Source organism: Meles meles, chromosome 11 (genome assembly GCF_922984935.1).
Source record: "Meles meles chromosome 11, mMelMel3.1 paternal haplotype, whole genome shotgun sequence".
In the NCBI taxonomy this organism is placed as follows: Eukaryota; Metazoa; Chordata; class Mammalia; order Carnivora; family Mustelidae; genus Meles; species Meles meles.
Window position 1 is genome coordinate 12,212,909 of NC_060076.1, and position 17,465 is coordinate 12,230,373.

Consider the following 17,465-nt stretch of genomic DNA (forward strand, 5'->3'; position numbering starts at 1 on the left):
CAGGAATCTATCAGAATCCTAGAGGAGAATATAGGCAGTAACCTCTTCGATATCAGCCAGAGCAACTTCTTTCAAGATATGTCTCCAAAGGCCAAGGAAACAAAAGCAAAAATGAACTTTTGGGACTTCATCAAGATCAAAAGTTTCTGCACAGCAAAGGAAACAGTCAACAAAACAAAAAGGCAACCCACGGAATGGGAGAAGATATTTGTAAATGACAGTACAGACAAAAGGTTGATATCCAGGATCTACAAAGAACTTCTCAAACTCAACACACACAAAACAGATAATCATATCAAAAAATGGGCAGAAGATATGAACAGACACTTCTTCAATGAAGACATACAAATGGCTATCAGACACATGAAAAAATGTTCATCATCACTAGCCATCAGGGAGATTCCAATTAAAACCACATTGAGATACCACCTGACACCAGTTAGAATGGCCAAAATTAGCAAGACAGGAAACAACGTGTGTTGGAGAGGATGTGGAGAAAGGGGAACCCTCTTACACTGTTGGTGGGAATGCAAGTTAGTGCAGCCACTTTGGAGAACAGTGTGGAGATTCCTGAAGAAATTAAGAATAGAGCTTCCCTATGACCCTGCAATTGCACTGCTGGGTATTTACCCCAAAGATACAGATGTAGTGAAAAGAAGAGCCATCTGTACCCCAATGTTTATTGCAGCAATGGCTACGGTCGCCAAACTGTGGAAACAACCAAGATGCCCTTCAACGGATGAATGGATAAGGAAGATTTGGTACATATACACAATGGAGCATTATGCCTCCATCAGAAAGGATGAATACCCAACTTTTGTAGCAACATGGACGGGACTGGAAGAGATGATGCTGAGTGAAATAAGTCAAGCAGAGAGAGTCAGGTATCATATGGTCTCACTTATTTGTGGAGCATAACAAAGAACATGGAGGACATGGGGAGATGGAGAGGAGAGGGAGTTGAGGGAAAATGGAAGTGGAGATGAACCATGAGAGACTATGGACTCTGAAAAACAACCAGAGGGTTTTGAAGTGGCGGGGGTGGGGTGGGGTGGGGTAGGAGGTTGAGGAACCAGGTGGTGGGTAATAGGGAGGGCACGTACTGCATGGAGCACTGGGTGTGATGCCAAAACAATGAACACTGTTATGCTGTAAATAAACAAATAAACGATTAAACAAACAAACAAACAAACAAACAAAAAACCAAGTAACAAACTTGGTTTGACATGGTGGACATATTAACAACACTATGACAGCAGAATGTATATTTGTTTTAAGTTACATAGAGTTGCCAATCATACTATAGTTTAAGGAGATATATCTTCATTGCATGACTGCAGTAACCGGATTATCACTTAAAAGTTAGCCCTCTTGACAAAGATTTCTAAGGCCTGTTTTATATCTTTGTTCCTCAGGCTATAGATGAAGGGGTTCAGCATAGGGGTAACTACTGTATACATGACTGAAGCAATTATATCTTTGTCACTGAAGTCCCATGATGTGGAGAAAAAGTAAACACCTGCAAGTGTCCCATAATATAAAGACACCACAAAAAGATGGGAACCACAGGTAGAAAAGGCTTTAAAGAGTCCCTTAGTAGAGGGGATCCTCAGGACAGTTGTCCCTATGCAGATATATGAGCCCAAGATACTGCTCAAGGGCAGGATGAAAAGCACTCCTCCTTCAGTAAAGATGACCAACTCATTGAGAGAGATGTCTGAACAGCTCATCTTCAGGAGCACAGTGATGTCGCAGAAGAAGTGGGGGATGGTATTATCAGCACAGAAGGATAATTGGACCAAGAGGAGGGTGTGCAACAGGGCATGAACGCAAGAGAAGAACCAGGACCCAGTTATTAGTGAGATACACACCTCCTGCCTCATGACAGTGGTGTAGTGGAGTGGCTGACAGATGGCCACATACCTGTCGTATGCCATCACTGCAAGAAGGAAGTTGTCAAGACAACCAAAAAGTATGAAAAAATACATCTGAGAAATGCACCCCACATAGGGAATGGATTGTTGCTGAGTCTGTGTGTTAATGAGCATCTTTGGAACTATAACAGATGAAAGGGAAATATCAGAGAGAGCCAACTGGCTGAGGAAGAAATACATGGGGGTGTGAAGGCGAGAGTCCAGCCTGATGAGCAGGATGATGAGCAGGTTCCCCAGCACCGTGGTCAGGTATATGCCCAGGAACAGGGCAAAGAACACTCCCTGCTGCTCTGGACGGATGGGGAACCCCAGGAGGAGGAACTTGGACACGCTGCTCTGGTTCTCCCTCCTCATGCTCTTCTTATCTCTTCTGGCAACTGGGGAAAATAGGGAAGGTCAGTCAACATGTCATAACATTATAGAAAGGTCCTTTCTATGAAAATTCTTAATTTTAACTACCTTTCTGTTTATTTTTTACAACTGTTGGTGCATGAGATAATTTGTCCTTCTCTAGCTCTAAGGATACATGAAACTGCACATTTACCAGCTTTTTTCTAAAAACAATTAAAAGACATTCATTCTTTACTCAACAAACATTTATTGAAAAAAGGTTTGTCCCATATTGAGTACACAGTAGTGAGCAAGAAGTCTATATCTTTATATCAAACCAGATTCAACCCCCAATAATTTACTAAGATAAAAATGTGAAATGGGCACCAGGAATAAGGTATGCATCATTTCCTCTTAAAAAGGATGTGAAGATTCCTAAGCTGGAACGGATTTACTAAAGTTTTATCACAGTCTTTCAGTACAACTGGCTGGGTTCTGCCTGTTTTAAGTAACTTAAAATTCCCTGTTACCAAAAGTGTCCAATCCAGTTTTTCCAAACCAACCTTAAGAATAGCACCAAGGTCCTGGGATCGAGCCCCACATCGGGCTCTCTGCTCTGCGGGGAGCCTGCTTCCTCCTCTCTCTCTTTGCCTGCCCCTCTGCCTACTTGTGATCTCTGTCTGTCAAATAAATAAATAAAAAACCTTTAAAGAAAAAAAAGAATAGCACCAAGAACTATTTCAAGTGTTTTACATGTGCCTTCAAACGGAACCTCACCATAGTCCTAACAAATGGTGTAACTATAGTCATTTTATCTGTGAGACAACAAATATATACATTATTTAAATGTGCAAAGGTACACACAATTATGTGCAACAGATAGAATCACAACATATGTCTGACAGAGTGCGTACTTTTAACCACTCTGCATAGAAATCATACTCTCATTAGAATGTCCAGAGAAGTTACGTGTCAACTACCTTTGTCCAAAATGCCCTTAACTCCCTCTAAGAAAAATTTACCACTCATGATTATACAATTTACAAAGGATTTTCACATGCTTTGACTTCTCTGAAAACAGCAAGTATATATTTAAGAACCATTCAGTGCACAAGGCAAACTTCATGCCATCATTTTATAGATATAACAACCGAAACAAAAAAGATTACTGACTTACCCACCTTGACTCTACTCTTTGATAGTAGATTCTAGATTTATTATCTATTTGGACATTAGACTAGAGGTTAGGATAAAACACATACCCTTGAGGAAAGAATCAAGACTGACATTCTCACTCAAGTGTAAGAGCAAGACAGTGAGTCCTCCTTAAACCCACAACCTTGCTCAGGGAAAAAGTATCTCAGTTCATGGCTACCAAGAAGGAAAGTGACTTGACGTTTATGTGGAGGCATGCCTGCTCACTGACATAACCTGTGTCAGTCCTTACTGAGAAATCAGAAGAAAACAAGAGGGCCAGGACCAACCAGGAACTTTATTCAGGCAGGACCTTTAGATGGAGACAGCTGGGCCTATAACCATGGAAAGGAGGTCAGACTGTGACCTTGAAGTATGAGAGAGAGGCTTTAGATGGATCTGTTTTCTCAGAATTCTACCTGTCCTACTCTAGACAATGATGAAATAGGAACCTTCATGACACAAACATCAGATTCAGGGAAAGGTAATAAAAATTCCTCCCATTCCGCCTATTATGTTACAGGCATAGTGCTGAATGGTTTGTGTGCATTGCCTCATTTATCCTTAAAATAGCATGATGAAGTAAGAATAGTTACCTTTCCCTTGCCAGTGAAGAATCTGAGGCTCAGAGAGATGAAGTCACTTCCTAAGATCACAAAATATATAAGAGCCAGACTGAAGATTGGGCCCCAGGCTACCATACTGCTGACACTGAGCTTATACCCATTGGTATATAACACCTGTTCAGGACTGGAAATGCTTGTGAACCCACATGCCTAATGCAGTAATATACATATGACCACTATTGAAACACAGTTAAAGAAGTAGTTGAGTTCATAGAAAAGAACCAGAGGACCCTAAGATAAGTCATGAAACATACAATAACAACAACACACTCTAAACATTTGGAACCATATAAAATATGACTCATAAAAAATAAATAAAATATGACTTATAAACAAAATGTGATATTACATGTAATCAAACACTGAGGTGACATTTTAAGACCTCTCACCTATTGCTGTTAATGAGTAAATTCATGAAACTTCTCCCCTAGATTGGGGAGCACATGCGTTTCTCTTCAGACTACACAATCTCATTTAACTATGATGTCTGTCCAAGGATGAAAATATGGGAGTTATAGAAAGAGAAGGGGCAAATACTTGATCTCAAAGGGACTGAAGAGATCCCAGATCACAGACACAGATGCCCTGCACTTGTTTAAAGGGGCAACACTTATTTAGGCTTCTATGCCCTTGTCTAAGAGAGGAAAAGAATAAGAGCAGCAGTCAATCTCTCTCTCTCTCTCTCTTTCACACACACACACACACACACACACACACACACACACACACACACACAAAATTCATGAACAAAACATACCTATATCTGCATTGTACAAGCAAGGAAACACCACACAGACCCATACATATGTAGAACTCTGGACACAGAGACACACTTTGCCTACCTAGAATTCCCAGCTCTCTCTGATCTGTGCCACTTCTTAGTGAGCTCAGAAACCTTCTAATACAGTTTCTTGAGTCCTCAGCTTCTGTTTAGAACAACGGGACCAAAAATTAAGAAGAAAGCCTTTGTGAGCCCATGACCTCATGAGCTCTTGTGACTGTCCTTGAGCTCCAGAGCAACAGGCAGGAGATAACCATTTTACAAGCTCCAGAAAGGACTCATGGGAAGTCCCTAAGCTCCTGGCTAATGAAAGAATCAAAGCAGACTAATGGCCACCAATTCCTATCAGACCTTGGGGAAGAGACTGTTTAGGGGCTAGAGGGACTGAGCTGCTAGAGCCAACTGAGAGGGTGACCCAGATCTCAGGGACACTCTGGGCTCCTCCTTGTTCATACATATTTCGGGGGGGGGGTTGTAGGAAAGGCTTATTCAGCCTCCATCGCCAGAGTTGCCAGTGCACTGGGTCAGCCTCTCCCAACAGCACATTATGGTCCAGGAAGAGTAAGTCTGGCTCCTGCAAACTCCCACGCCACTTGCTACCATGAGCACTGAAATCTAGCTTTAACTTCACGTCTTGCAGGTGCCCTCTCTCCCTTGGGAGAGACTTCAGGGCATGAAGGTTCACCTTTTCCAAGAGAGTGTAGAGGAAGGAGATTGAGTCCTCGGGCTCATTTCTCAGAAGAATTGAGTCTGGTCTATACCACACATTAATTGTTGGCCCTGAGCACATAAAGTAATCCCCTAAGCCCTGTTACATCAGCTGTAAAGTGTGGACAAAAGTACATTGTCTACAGAAGTTATTCTTGAAATTAAATGAGATGTTTCATGCTAAAACACATAATAAATGCACAATAGACATCAGCTCTTGTGATCATTATCTTTTATCTTCCCAAAAAAGATAATGATATCTAGAATCACTGTTATTGCCATAGGATTGCTATTGAATGAATAATTGAATTAACTGATTAATTAATTCTTCCATCTAATAGTAAGAATTTATTCCTGCCCTAAGAGATTAAATGAGTTAAAACACATAGTGGATTTGGAATATTGTCTGGCATTTGTAAGTCCTGAATAAACTTTGGCTATTTTTTTGCCATGGTTTACAGACTCATTACCTTCAGCTGCTCACACATTTGTTTCATTAACATCTTAGTTACTGATAACTCCATGTTGTTAAAACCAAAATGTAGGAATCTTTTAGCTACCAGAGGAGAGCTGGGTGGGGGGACAGGTTCAGTAGGTGATGGGGATTAAGGAGCACCTTTGTTGTGATGAGCACCAGGTGTTGTGCGGATGCATTGAATCCCTATATTGTACACCTGAAACTAATATTACACTGTATTTTAACTAACTGGAATTTAGATAAAAACTTTTCTTTAATGTAGGAATCCTTGATTCCTACCTTTCTCTTACACTCTCAATTCATCAGCAACTCTTGTTGGTTCCAAATTATAACCAAAACCAGTATTCACCAATTTTTTTACTACTTCCTCTGCTACCATCCTAGCTGATTATTTCTTTGTTGTTTTTTTTTTGCTATTTTATTTATTTATTTATTTATTTTCAGCGTAACAGTACTCATTGTTTTTGCACCACACCCAGTGCTCCATGCAATACGTGCCCTCTCTATTACCCTCCACCTGCTTCCCCAACCTCCCACCCCCCGCCCCTTCAAAACCCTCAGGTTGTTTTTCAGACTCCATAGTCTCTCATGCTTCATTTTCTTAACTGCACTGTTGCAGTAGCTCCTAGCCAGAGTGATCCTTTTTAAAGCTGAATCATGTTACTCTTCTGCTGAAAAGTTTCCAAGGGCTACACAAATAATTCACAGTAAAAATCAAATCACAAAGCCTAAACGACCTAGGCCCTGTTGACTTTTTTATATCATATCTCCAAATCAAAAACAAACAAACAAAAAACCCACACACATATTTAAATATATCTCCTCCCGCTCTTCTTCATGCTCACTGCCCTTCAGGGATGCATCTTTTTGTTGCTTGGACATAGCTGGCATTGTCAAACTTCAGAATGCTGCAGTTGCTGTACCTGCTCCCTGAAATAATTTTCCTGCAAATATCTCAGTGGCTCTGTTCCCTGCTGTCTTCAATTCTTTGTTCAAATATCACCAACCAATCATCATAACACCACTTAAAGTTGCAGCCTCTACCCTGTATTCCTGGTTTCTCTGTAAACTACCGTTTATGTCACTTAAAAACCACAAAACTTACTTACATATTAAGTTTATTTTCACTGTCTCCCCACTAGAATATAAGCTCCACAAAAGGAAAATATTTTTGTCTGATTTGTTCACTTCTAGAATTTTCCATAAACACAGTAGGCACATTAAAAAAAATGAGAAAAATAAATTATCCAGCCACTGTAGCCCACTGACCTTATCCAATAAAGACCATTATAGCAAACCTCACCTGCTCAAGGATGCTACCAACTGACCTGTCCACAGACCCAAGCTGAACTGACCAGTGAAGGACTGTCCTTGCCAAAGCAAATCTGTGAAGTGTAGAAGAAGAGACTGCTTATTCACATATACAGATGCCAAGGCAAGGAATTAAGATCATGCAGAATCAGGTAAAACTGACACTACCAAAGGAAACTAATAAAGCTCTAATAACTAACCAAAAGAAATAACATAATAAGCTGTTTGACAAATATTTCAGAATAATCCTCTTAAGGGTTAGTGAACTACAAAAACACAGACAGACAAATAAATAAATTGGAAAAACAGTGTGTGAGGAAATTTATTTCAACAATACATTAAAAGAATCATACACCACGAGAGGAGAGGGTTTATCCCTGGGCTGCAAGAATAGTTCAACATATGTAAATCCATATGGGATTCACCAGATTCATAGACTAAAAGATAAAAATCATTTGATTCTCTCAGTAGGTTCAGAAAAATCAATTGATTAAATGTAAACTCCATTGTGATAAAAACTCAGTAAATTGTGTAGAGAATGAACATCTCTCAACATAATAAATGCTCTATTTGACAAGCCTGCAGCTAACATCATACTCAATGGTCAGAGGTTGAAAGCTTTTCTTCTAAGATTGGGATCAAGACAAAGATGCCCTCTCTCATTACTCCTATTCAGCATTGTACAGAAATCCTATCCAGAGCAATTAGGCAAGAAAAAGAAATAAAACGTATCAGAATTTAAAAAGTAGAAGTAAAAGTGTCTGTATTAGTAGATGATATAATCATATATTTAGAACATCCTGAAACTCTACAAACAACTATAAATAATAAATCTGAATACAGTAAAGTTTCCAGATACAAAATCAACACAGAAGAATCTCTTGTGTTTCTATACACTAACAACAAATTATCTGATAAAGAAATAAAGAAAATAATACCACTTACAATAACTAGACAATAAAATAGTTTGGAATAAATGTAACCAAAGACGTGAAAGATATGCATGCTGAAAACCATCAGATATTGATTTTTAAAAAATTGAAGACATAAACAAATGGAAAAATACTTAGGGTTGCAAAAGGAAGGTGGGTGGCAGATGGGGTAACTCGGTGATGGGCATGTGATGTGATGAGCACTGGATGTTATATGCAACTAATGAATCATCGAACATTACATCAAAGACTAATGATGTACTATTATATGTTGGCTAATTGAATTTAAATTAAATAAATAAATAAGGCACAATAAAAAATAGAAAAGTTGGAGGAGTCAAGATGGCGGAGAAGTAGCAGGCTGAAACTACATCAGGTAGCAGGAGATCAGCTCGATAGCTTATCTAAACATTGCAAGCACCTACAAATCCAATGGGAGATCGAAGAGAAGAAGATAAGCATTCTAGAAACAGAAAATCAACCACTTTCTGAAAGGTAGGACTGGCGGAGAAGTGAATCTAAAATGACAGGAAGATAGACCGTGGGGGGTGGGGCCAACTCCTGGCAAGCGGTGGAGCAATGCAGCACAAAATCAGGACTTTTAAAAGTCTATTACACCAAGGGACATTGCTCCAGAGGCTAAACCAGGGTGAAGCCCACGTGGGTCAGCGTGGCACCAGGTCAGCAGGGTCACAGAAGGATCAGGGGTGTCGGAGTGTAGCTCACTTGGCAAAAAAAAAAAAAAAGGCTCTCACTGCGAGGATAAATGAGGCAGAAGAAAGAATTAGTGATATAGAAGACCAAATGACAGAGAATAAAGAAGCTGAGCAAAAGAGGGGCAAACAGCTACTGGACCACAAGGGGAGAATTCGAGAGATAAATGATACCATAAGACGAAACAACATTAGAATAATTGGGATTCCAGAAGAAGAAGAAAGAGAGAGGGGAGCAGAAGGTCTATTGGAGAGAATTATTGGAGAGAATTTCCCTAATATGGCAAAGGGAACAAGCATCAAAATCCAGGAGGTGCAGAGAACCCCCCTCAAAGTCAACAAGAATAGGTCCACACCCCGTCACATAATAGTAAAGTTTACAAGTCTTAGTGACAAAGAGAAAATCCTGAAAGCAGCCCAGGAAAAGAAGTCTGAAACATACAATGATAAAAATATTAGATTGGCAGCAGACTTATCCACAGAGACCTGGCAGGCCAGAAAGAGATGGCATGATATATTTAGAGCACTCAACAAGAAAAACATGGAGCCAAGAATACTCTATCCAACTAGGCTATCATTGAAAATAGAAGGAGAGATCAAAAGCTTCCAGGACAAACAAAAACTAAAAGAATTTGCAAACACCAAACCAGCCCTACAGGAAATATTGAAAGGGGTCCTCTAAGCAAAGAGAGAGCCTAAAAGTAGTAGATCAGAAAGGTACAGAGACAATATACAGTAGCAGTCACCTTACAGGCTAATAATGGCACTAAATTCATATCTCTCAATAGTTACCCTGAATGTTAATGGGCTAAATGTCCCAATCAAAAGACACAGGGTATCAGAATGGATAAAAAAACAAAACCCATCAATATGTTGCCTACAAGAAACTCATTTTAGACACGAAGACACCTCCAGATATAAAGTGAGGGGGTCGAAAACAATTTACCATGCTAATGGGCATCAGAAGAAAGCTGGAGTGGCAATCCTTATATCAGATCAATTAGATTTTAAGCCAAAGACTATAATAAGAGATGAGGAAGGACAATATATCCTATTCAAAGGGTCTGTCCAACAAGAAGATCTAACAGTTTTAAATATCTATGCCCCTAACGTGGGAGCAGCCAACTATATCAACCAATTAATAACAAAATCAAAGAAACACATCGATAATAATACAATAATAGTAGGGGACTTTAACACTCCCCTCACTGAAATGGACAGATCATCCAAGCAAAAGATCAACAAGGGAATAAAGGCCTTAAATGACACACTGGACCAGATGGACATCACAGATCTATTCAGAACATTTCATCCCAAAGCAACAGAATACACATTCTACTCTAGTGCACATGGAACCTTCTCCAGAATAGATCACATCCTGGGTCACAAATCAGGTCTCAACCGGTATCAAAAGATTAGGATCATTCCCTGCATATTTTCAGACCACAACGCTCTGAAGCTAGAACTCAATCACAAGAGGAAAGCTGGAAAGAACCCAAATACATGGAGACTAAACAGCATCCTTCTAAAGAATGAATGGGTCAACCAGGAAATTAAAGAAGAATTGAAAAAATTCATGGAAACAAATGATAATGAAAACACAACGGTTCAAAATCTGTGGGACACAGCAAAGGCAGTCCTGAGAGGAAAATATATAGCGGTACAAGCCTTTCTCAAGAAACAAGAAAGGTCTCAAGTACACAACCTAACCCTACACCTAAAGGAGCTGGAGAAAGAACAAGAAAGAAACCTTAAACCAGCAGGAGAAGAGAAATCATAAAGATCAGAGCAGAAATCAATGAAATAGAAACCAAAAAAACAATAGAAAAAATCAATGAAACTAGGAGCTGGTTCTTTGAAAGAATCAATAAGATTGATAAACCCCTGGCCAGACTTACCAAAAAGAAAAGAGAAAGGACCCAAATAAATAAAATCATGAATGAAAGAGGAGAGATCACAACTAACACCAAAGAAATACAGACAATTATAAGAACATACTATGAGCAACTCTACGCCAACAAATTGGACAATCTGGAAGAAATGGATGCATTCCTAGAGACATATAAACTACCACAACTGAACCAGGAAGAAATAGAAAACCTGAACAGGCCCATAACCAGTAAGGAGATTGAAACAGTCATCAAAAATCTCCAAACAAACAAAAGCCCAGGGCCAGACGGCTTCCCAGGGGGAATTCTACCAAACATTTAAAGAAGAACTAATTCCTATTCTCCTGAAACTGTTCCAAAAAATAGAAATGGAAGGAAAACTTCCAAACTCATTTTATGAGGCCAACATCACTTTGATCCCAAAACCAGACAAGGATCCCACCAAAAAGGAGAACTACAGACCAATATCCTATATGAACACAGATGCAAAAATTCTCACCAAGATACTAGACAATAGGATTCAACAGTACATTAAAAGGATTATTCACCACGATCAAGTGGGACTTATTCCAGAGCTGCAGGGTTGGTTCAACATCCGCAAATCAATCAATGTGATACAACACATTAATAAAAGAAAGAACAAGAACCATATGATACTCTCCATAGATGCTGAAAAAGCATTTGCCAAATACAGCATTCCTTCCTGATCAAAACTCTTCAAAGTGTAGGGATAGAGAGCACATACCTCAATATTATCAAAGCCATTTATGAAAAACCCACCACAAATATCATTCTCAATGGAGAAAAAATGAAAGCTTTTCCGTTAAGGTCAGGAACACAGCAGGGATGTCCATTATTACCACTGCTCTTCAACATAGTACTAGAAGTTCTAGCCTCAGCCATCAGACAACAAAAAGAAATTAAAGGCATCCAAATCAGCAAAGAAGAAATCAAACTATCACTCTTCTCAGATGATATGATACTATATGTGGAAAACCCAGAAGACTCCACTCCAAAACTGCTAGAACTTGTACAGGAATTCAGTAAAGTGTCAGGATATAAAATCAATGCACAGAAATCAGTTGCATTTCTGTACACCAACAACAAGACAGAAGAAAGAGAAATTAAGGAGTCAATCCCATTTACAATTGCACCCAAAACTATAAGATACCTAGGAATAAACCTCACCAAAGAGGCTAAGAATCTATACGCAGAAAACTATAAAGTACTCATGAAAGAAATTGAGGAAGACACAAAGAAATGGAAAAAGGTTCCTGGATTGGAAGAAAAATATTGTGAAAATGTCTATGCTACCTAAAGCAATCTACACATTTAATGCAATCCCTATCAAAATACCATCCATTTTTTTCAAAGAAATGGAACAAATAATCCTAATATTTATATGGAACCAGAAAAGACCTCGAATAGCCAAAGGAATATTGAAAAAGAAAGCCAAAGTTGGTGGCATCACAATTCCGGACTTCAAGCTCTATTACAAAGCTGTCATCATCAAGACAGCATGGTACTGGCACAAAAACAGACACATAGATCAATGGAACAGAATAGAGAGCCCAGAAATAGACCCCCAACTCTATGGTCAACTAATCTTCGACAAAGCAGGAAAGAATGTCCAATGGAAAAAGACAGCCTCTTCAATAAATGGTGCTGGGAAAATTGGACAGCCACATGCAGAAAAATGAAATTGGACCACTTCCTTACACCACACACGAAAATAGACTCCAAATGGATGAAGGACCTCAATGTGAGAAAGGAATCCATCAAAATCCTTGAGGAGAACGCAGGCAGCAGCTTCTTTGACCCCAGCCGCAGCAACATCTTCCTAGGAACATCGGCAAAGGCAAGAGAAGCAAGGGCAAAAATGAACTATTGGGATTTCATCAAGATCAAAAGCTTTTGCACAGCAAAGGAAACAGTTAACAAAACCAAAAGACAACTGACAGAATGGGAGAAGATATTCGCAAACGACATATCAGATAAAGGGCTAGTATCCAAAATCTATAAGGAACTTAGCAAACTCAACACCCAAAGAACAAACAGTCCAATCAAGAAATGGGCAGAGGACATGAACAGACATTTCTGCAAAGAAGACATCCAGATGGCCAACAGACACATGAAAAAGTGCTCCATGTCACTCGGCATCAGGGAAATACAAATCAAAAACCACAATGAGATATCACCTCACACCAGTCAGAATGGCTAAAATTAACAAGTCAGGAAATGACAGGTGCTGGCGAGGATGCGGAGAAAGGGGAACCCTCCTCCACTGTTGGTGGGAATGCAAGCTGGTGCAACCACTCTGGAAAACAGCATGGAGGTTCCTCAAAATGTTGAAAATAGAACTACCATATGACCCAGCAATTGCACTACTGGGTATTTACCCTAAAGATACAAACATAGTGATCCAAAGGGGCACGTGTACCCAAATATTTATAGCAGCAATGTCTACAATAGCCAAACTATGGAAAGAACCTAGATGTCCATCAACAGATGAATGGATACAGAAGAAGTGGTATATATACACAATGGAATGCTATGCAGCCATCAAAAGAAATGAAATCTTGCCATTTGCGACGACGTGGATGGAACTAGAGCGTATCATGCTTAGTGAAATAAGTAAATTGGAGAAAGACAACTATCATATGATCTCCCTGATATGAGGACATGGAGATGCAACATGGGGGGTTGGGGGATAGGAGAAGAATAAATGAAACAAGATGGGATTGGGTGGGAGATAAACCATAAATGACTCTTAGTCTCACAAAACAAATGGGGGTTGCTGAGGAGAGGTGGGGTTGGGAGAGGGGGAGGGGGTTATGGTCATTGGGGAGGGTATGTGCTATGGTGAGTACTGTGAAGTGTGTAAACCTGGTGATTCACAGACCTGTACCAGTAGGGAAAAAATACATTATATGTTTATTAAAAAATAAAAGAAAAAGAAAGGATGAATACCCAACTTTTGTAGCAACGTGGACGGGACTGGAAGTGATTATGCTGAGTGAAATAATTCAAGCAGAGAGAGTCAAGTATCATTTGGTTTCACTTATTTGTGGAGCATAACAAATTACATGGAGGACATTGGGAGATGGAGAGGAGAAGGAATTTGAGGGAAATTGGAAGGGGAGGCAAATCATAAGAGACTATTGACACTGAAAAACAACCTGAGGGTTTTGAAGGGACGGGGGTGGGACGTTGGGGGAACCAGGTGGTGGGTAATAGGGAGGACATGTATTGCATGGAGCACTGGGTGTTGTGCAAAAACAATGAATACTGTTACACTGAGAAAATAAATAAATAAATTTAAAAAAAAATAGAAAATTAACAACTGGAACTACATAAAACTAAAATGCTTCTGTACATAAAAGGAACAATAAAAAATGAGAAGATAACATCCAACATGGGACAAAGTTATTGCAAACCACATATCTGATGAAAGGTTAATATCCAAAATACACATGGAACACATACAACTCAATAGCAAAACTAAAAAAGCAGGCAAAGGACCTGAAAATACATTTTTTTCAAGGAAATAATCCAAATGGCCAAAAGGCACATGAATAGATACTAAACATCTCTAACCACCAGGGAATTGTAAGTCAAAAACACAATGAAGAAAACCCAGAAATGAACCCACAACTATATGGTCAATTATTCTTCAACAAAGCAGGTAAGAATATCCATTGGAAAAAAGACAGTCTCTTCAACAAATGGTCTTGGGAAAATGGACAGCAACATGCCAAAGAATGAAACTGGACCTCTTTCTGACACCATACACAAGAATAAATTCAAAATGAAAGAAAGACCCAAATGTAAGACAGGAAACCATCAAGATCCTAGAGGAATACACTGGCAGAAACCTCTTTGACACTGGCCAGAGCAACTTCTACTAGATACATCTCCTGAGGCAAGGGAAACAAAAACAAAAATAAACTATTGGGACTTCATCAAAATAGAAAGCTTCTACCCAGTGAAGGAAACAATCAACAAAACTAAGAGGAAAAGATATTTGCAAATGGCATTCTGATAAAGGGTTAGTATCCAAAATACATTTTAAAAAACTTTAAAACTCAACACCCCCGCCAAAATAATCCAGATCAAAAACTGTGCAGAAGATATGAATAGACATTTTCCAAAGAAGACGTACAGATGGCCACAGACACATTAAAAGATGCTCCACATCACTCATCATCAGGGTGACAATGAGGTATCACCTCACACTGGTCAGAATTGCTAAAATTAACAACACAGGAAATAAAAGTAGTTGACAAAGATATAGACAAAGGGGAAGCCTCATAGACTGTTAGTCGGAATGCAGACTGGTACAGACACTTTGGAAAACAATATGAAGTTTCTTCAAAAAATTAAAAATAGAACAGCCCTATAATCTGGCAACTGAACTACTAGATATTTACCCAAAAGATACAAAAATACCGATTCAAAGGGATACATCCATTCTGATGTTTATAGCAACATCATCCCAAATAGCCAAATTATGGAAAGAGCCCAAATGTCCATCAACTGATGAATGGAGTGTGTGTATGTGTGTGTGTATGTGTGTGTGTGTGTGAATAATATTACTCAGTAATCAAAAAGAATGAATCTTGCCATTTGCAAAGACATGGATGGAGCTAGAGAATGTTAAATCTCTAAGCAAAATAAGTCAGAGAAAGATGAAGACCATATTTCACTCACATGTGGAATTTAAGAGACGAAATAGATGAACATAGGGTGGGAAGAGAAACAAACCAGGAAACAGACTCTTAACTATAGAGTTAAGAGGGTTACTGAAGGGAAGGAGGACGGTGGGGGGGGGGGGTTAAAATGGGTGATGTGTATTCAGGAGTGCACTTGTTGTGGTGAGAACTGGGTGTGCTAGGTAAGTGTTGAATCACTAAATTCTATACCTGAAACTAGTAATACATTGCATGTTAACTAACTGGAATTTAGATTAAAAACTTGAAAAAAAATTAAAAATTAAAAAAATTTTTTAAAAACACAGTGAGTTATCACCTCACACCTGTGATAATGGTTATTATCAAGAAAGCAAGAGACAACAAATGCTGAAGCAGATGTAGACAAAAGGGACCCTTGTGCAGTGTGCAGTCACTATGGAAAACAGTGCAGTCATTATGGAAAACAGTTTGGAGGTTTCTCAAAAAATTAAAAATAGGGCGCCTGAGTGGCTCAGTGTGTTGAGCCTCTGTCTTTGGCTTGGGTCGTGATCTCAGGGTCTTGGGATCAAGTCCTGCATCAGGCTCTTTGCTCAGCAGGGAGTGTGCTTCCCCCTCTCTCTATACCTGCCTCTCTGCCTACTTGTGATCTCTCTCTCTGGGTCAAATAAATAAATAAAATCTTTTAAAAAATTAAAAATAGAACCATCATATGATCCAGCAATCCCATGCTGGGTATATACACCCAAAAGAAATGAAATCACTATCTTGAAGAGATATCTGCATATTTATGTTCATTATAGCTGTATTTAAATAGTCAAGACATGGAAAAAACCTAAATATTTATCAATGGATGAGTGGATAATGAAAATTGGAAATATAAGGGAATATTATTCAGCCATAAAAAAGAAGGAAATCTTGCCATTTGCAACATGGATGGACCTTGAGGACATTATACTAAGTGCAGTTAGAGAAAGACAAATATGGTGTGGTCTCACTTCTATGTGGAATCTAAAAAGAAACAAACAAACAAAAACAGAACTCAGAGAAACAGAGACTAGATGGGTGGTTTCCAGGAGCAAGGAGACAGGGTGGGAGAATGGATGAAAGCACTCGAAGAGTACAAATTTCCAGCTATAAGAATAGTAAGTTCTGGGGATATAACTTACAGCATGATGACTGTAGATAATAAGATTGTATTGTATATTTGAAAGTTGCTAAGAGAGTAGATTTTAAAAGTTCTAACTGCACAAAAAATGTTATAACTTGTGAGGTCATGGATGTTGCATTTAATATGACTGTGATAATTTTGTAAACTGTACATACATAAAATTATTGCACTCTACACTTTAAACTTATACAATGTTCTATGTCAGTTATATCTCAATAAAGCTGGAAAAAAAACAAGAAGGGAGGAAGGAAGGAAGGGAAAAAGGAAGGAAGTTAGGAAGTTGAATGAAGGAATAATCTCTTATAGAAAGCACAGACGTAAACTGTAAATGGATGAAACCTCAATGTGAGATAGGAATCCATCAAAATCCTAGAGAAGAACATAGGCAATAACCTCTTCAACATTGGCCACAGCAACCTCTTTCAAGACACATCTCCAGAGGCAAGGGAAACAAAAGTAAAGATGAAATTTTAGGACTTCATCAAGATAAAAGCTTCTGCACAGCAAAGGAAACAGTCAACAAAACAAAGAGGCAACACATGGAATGGGAGACAATATTTACAAATGACACTACAGAAAAAGGGCTGATATCCAAGATCTATAAAGAACTCCTCAAACCCAACACCCAAAAAACAGATAATCAAGTCAAAAAATGGCCAAAGGACATGAACAGACACTTCTCCAAAGAAGACATATGAATGGGTAACAGA

At 38.9% G+C, this 17,465-nt stretch overlaps 1 protein-coding gene across 1 annotated transcript in view; it reads right to left on the reverse strand.

Annotated features, from left to right (window-relative positions):
- Nucleotides 1-1,355: 1,355 nt before the first annotated feature.
- Nucleotides 1,356-17,465, reverse strand: part of LOC123952539 (olfactory receptor 1J4-like) — a 36,678-nt gene continuing 20,568 nt past the window's right edge. The window contains 1 exon segment of the mRNA XM_046021818.1: nt 1,356-2,289. Coding sequence (XP_045877774.1) covers nt 1,356-2,289 — 934 coding nt within the window.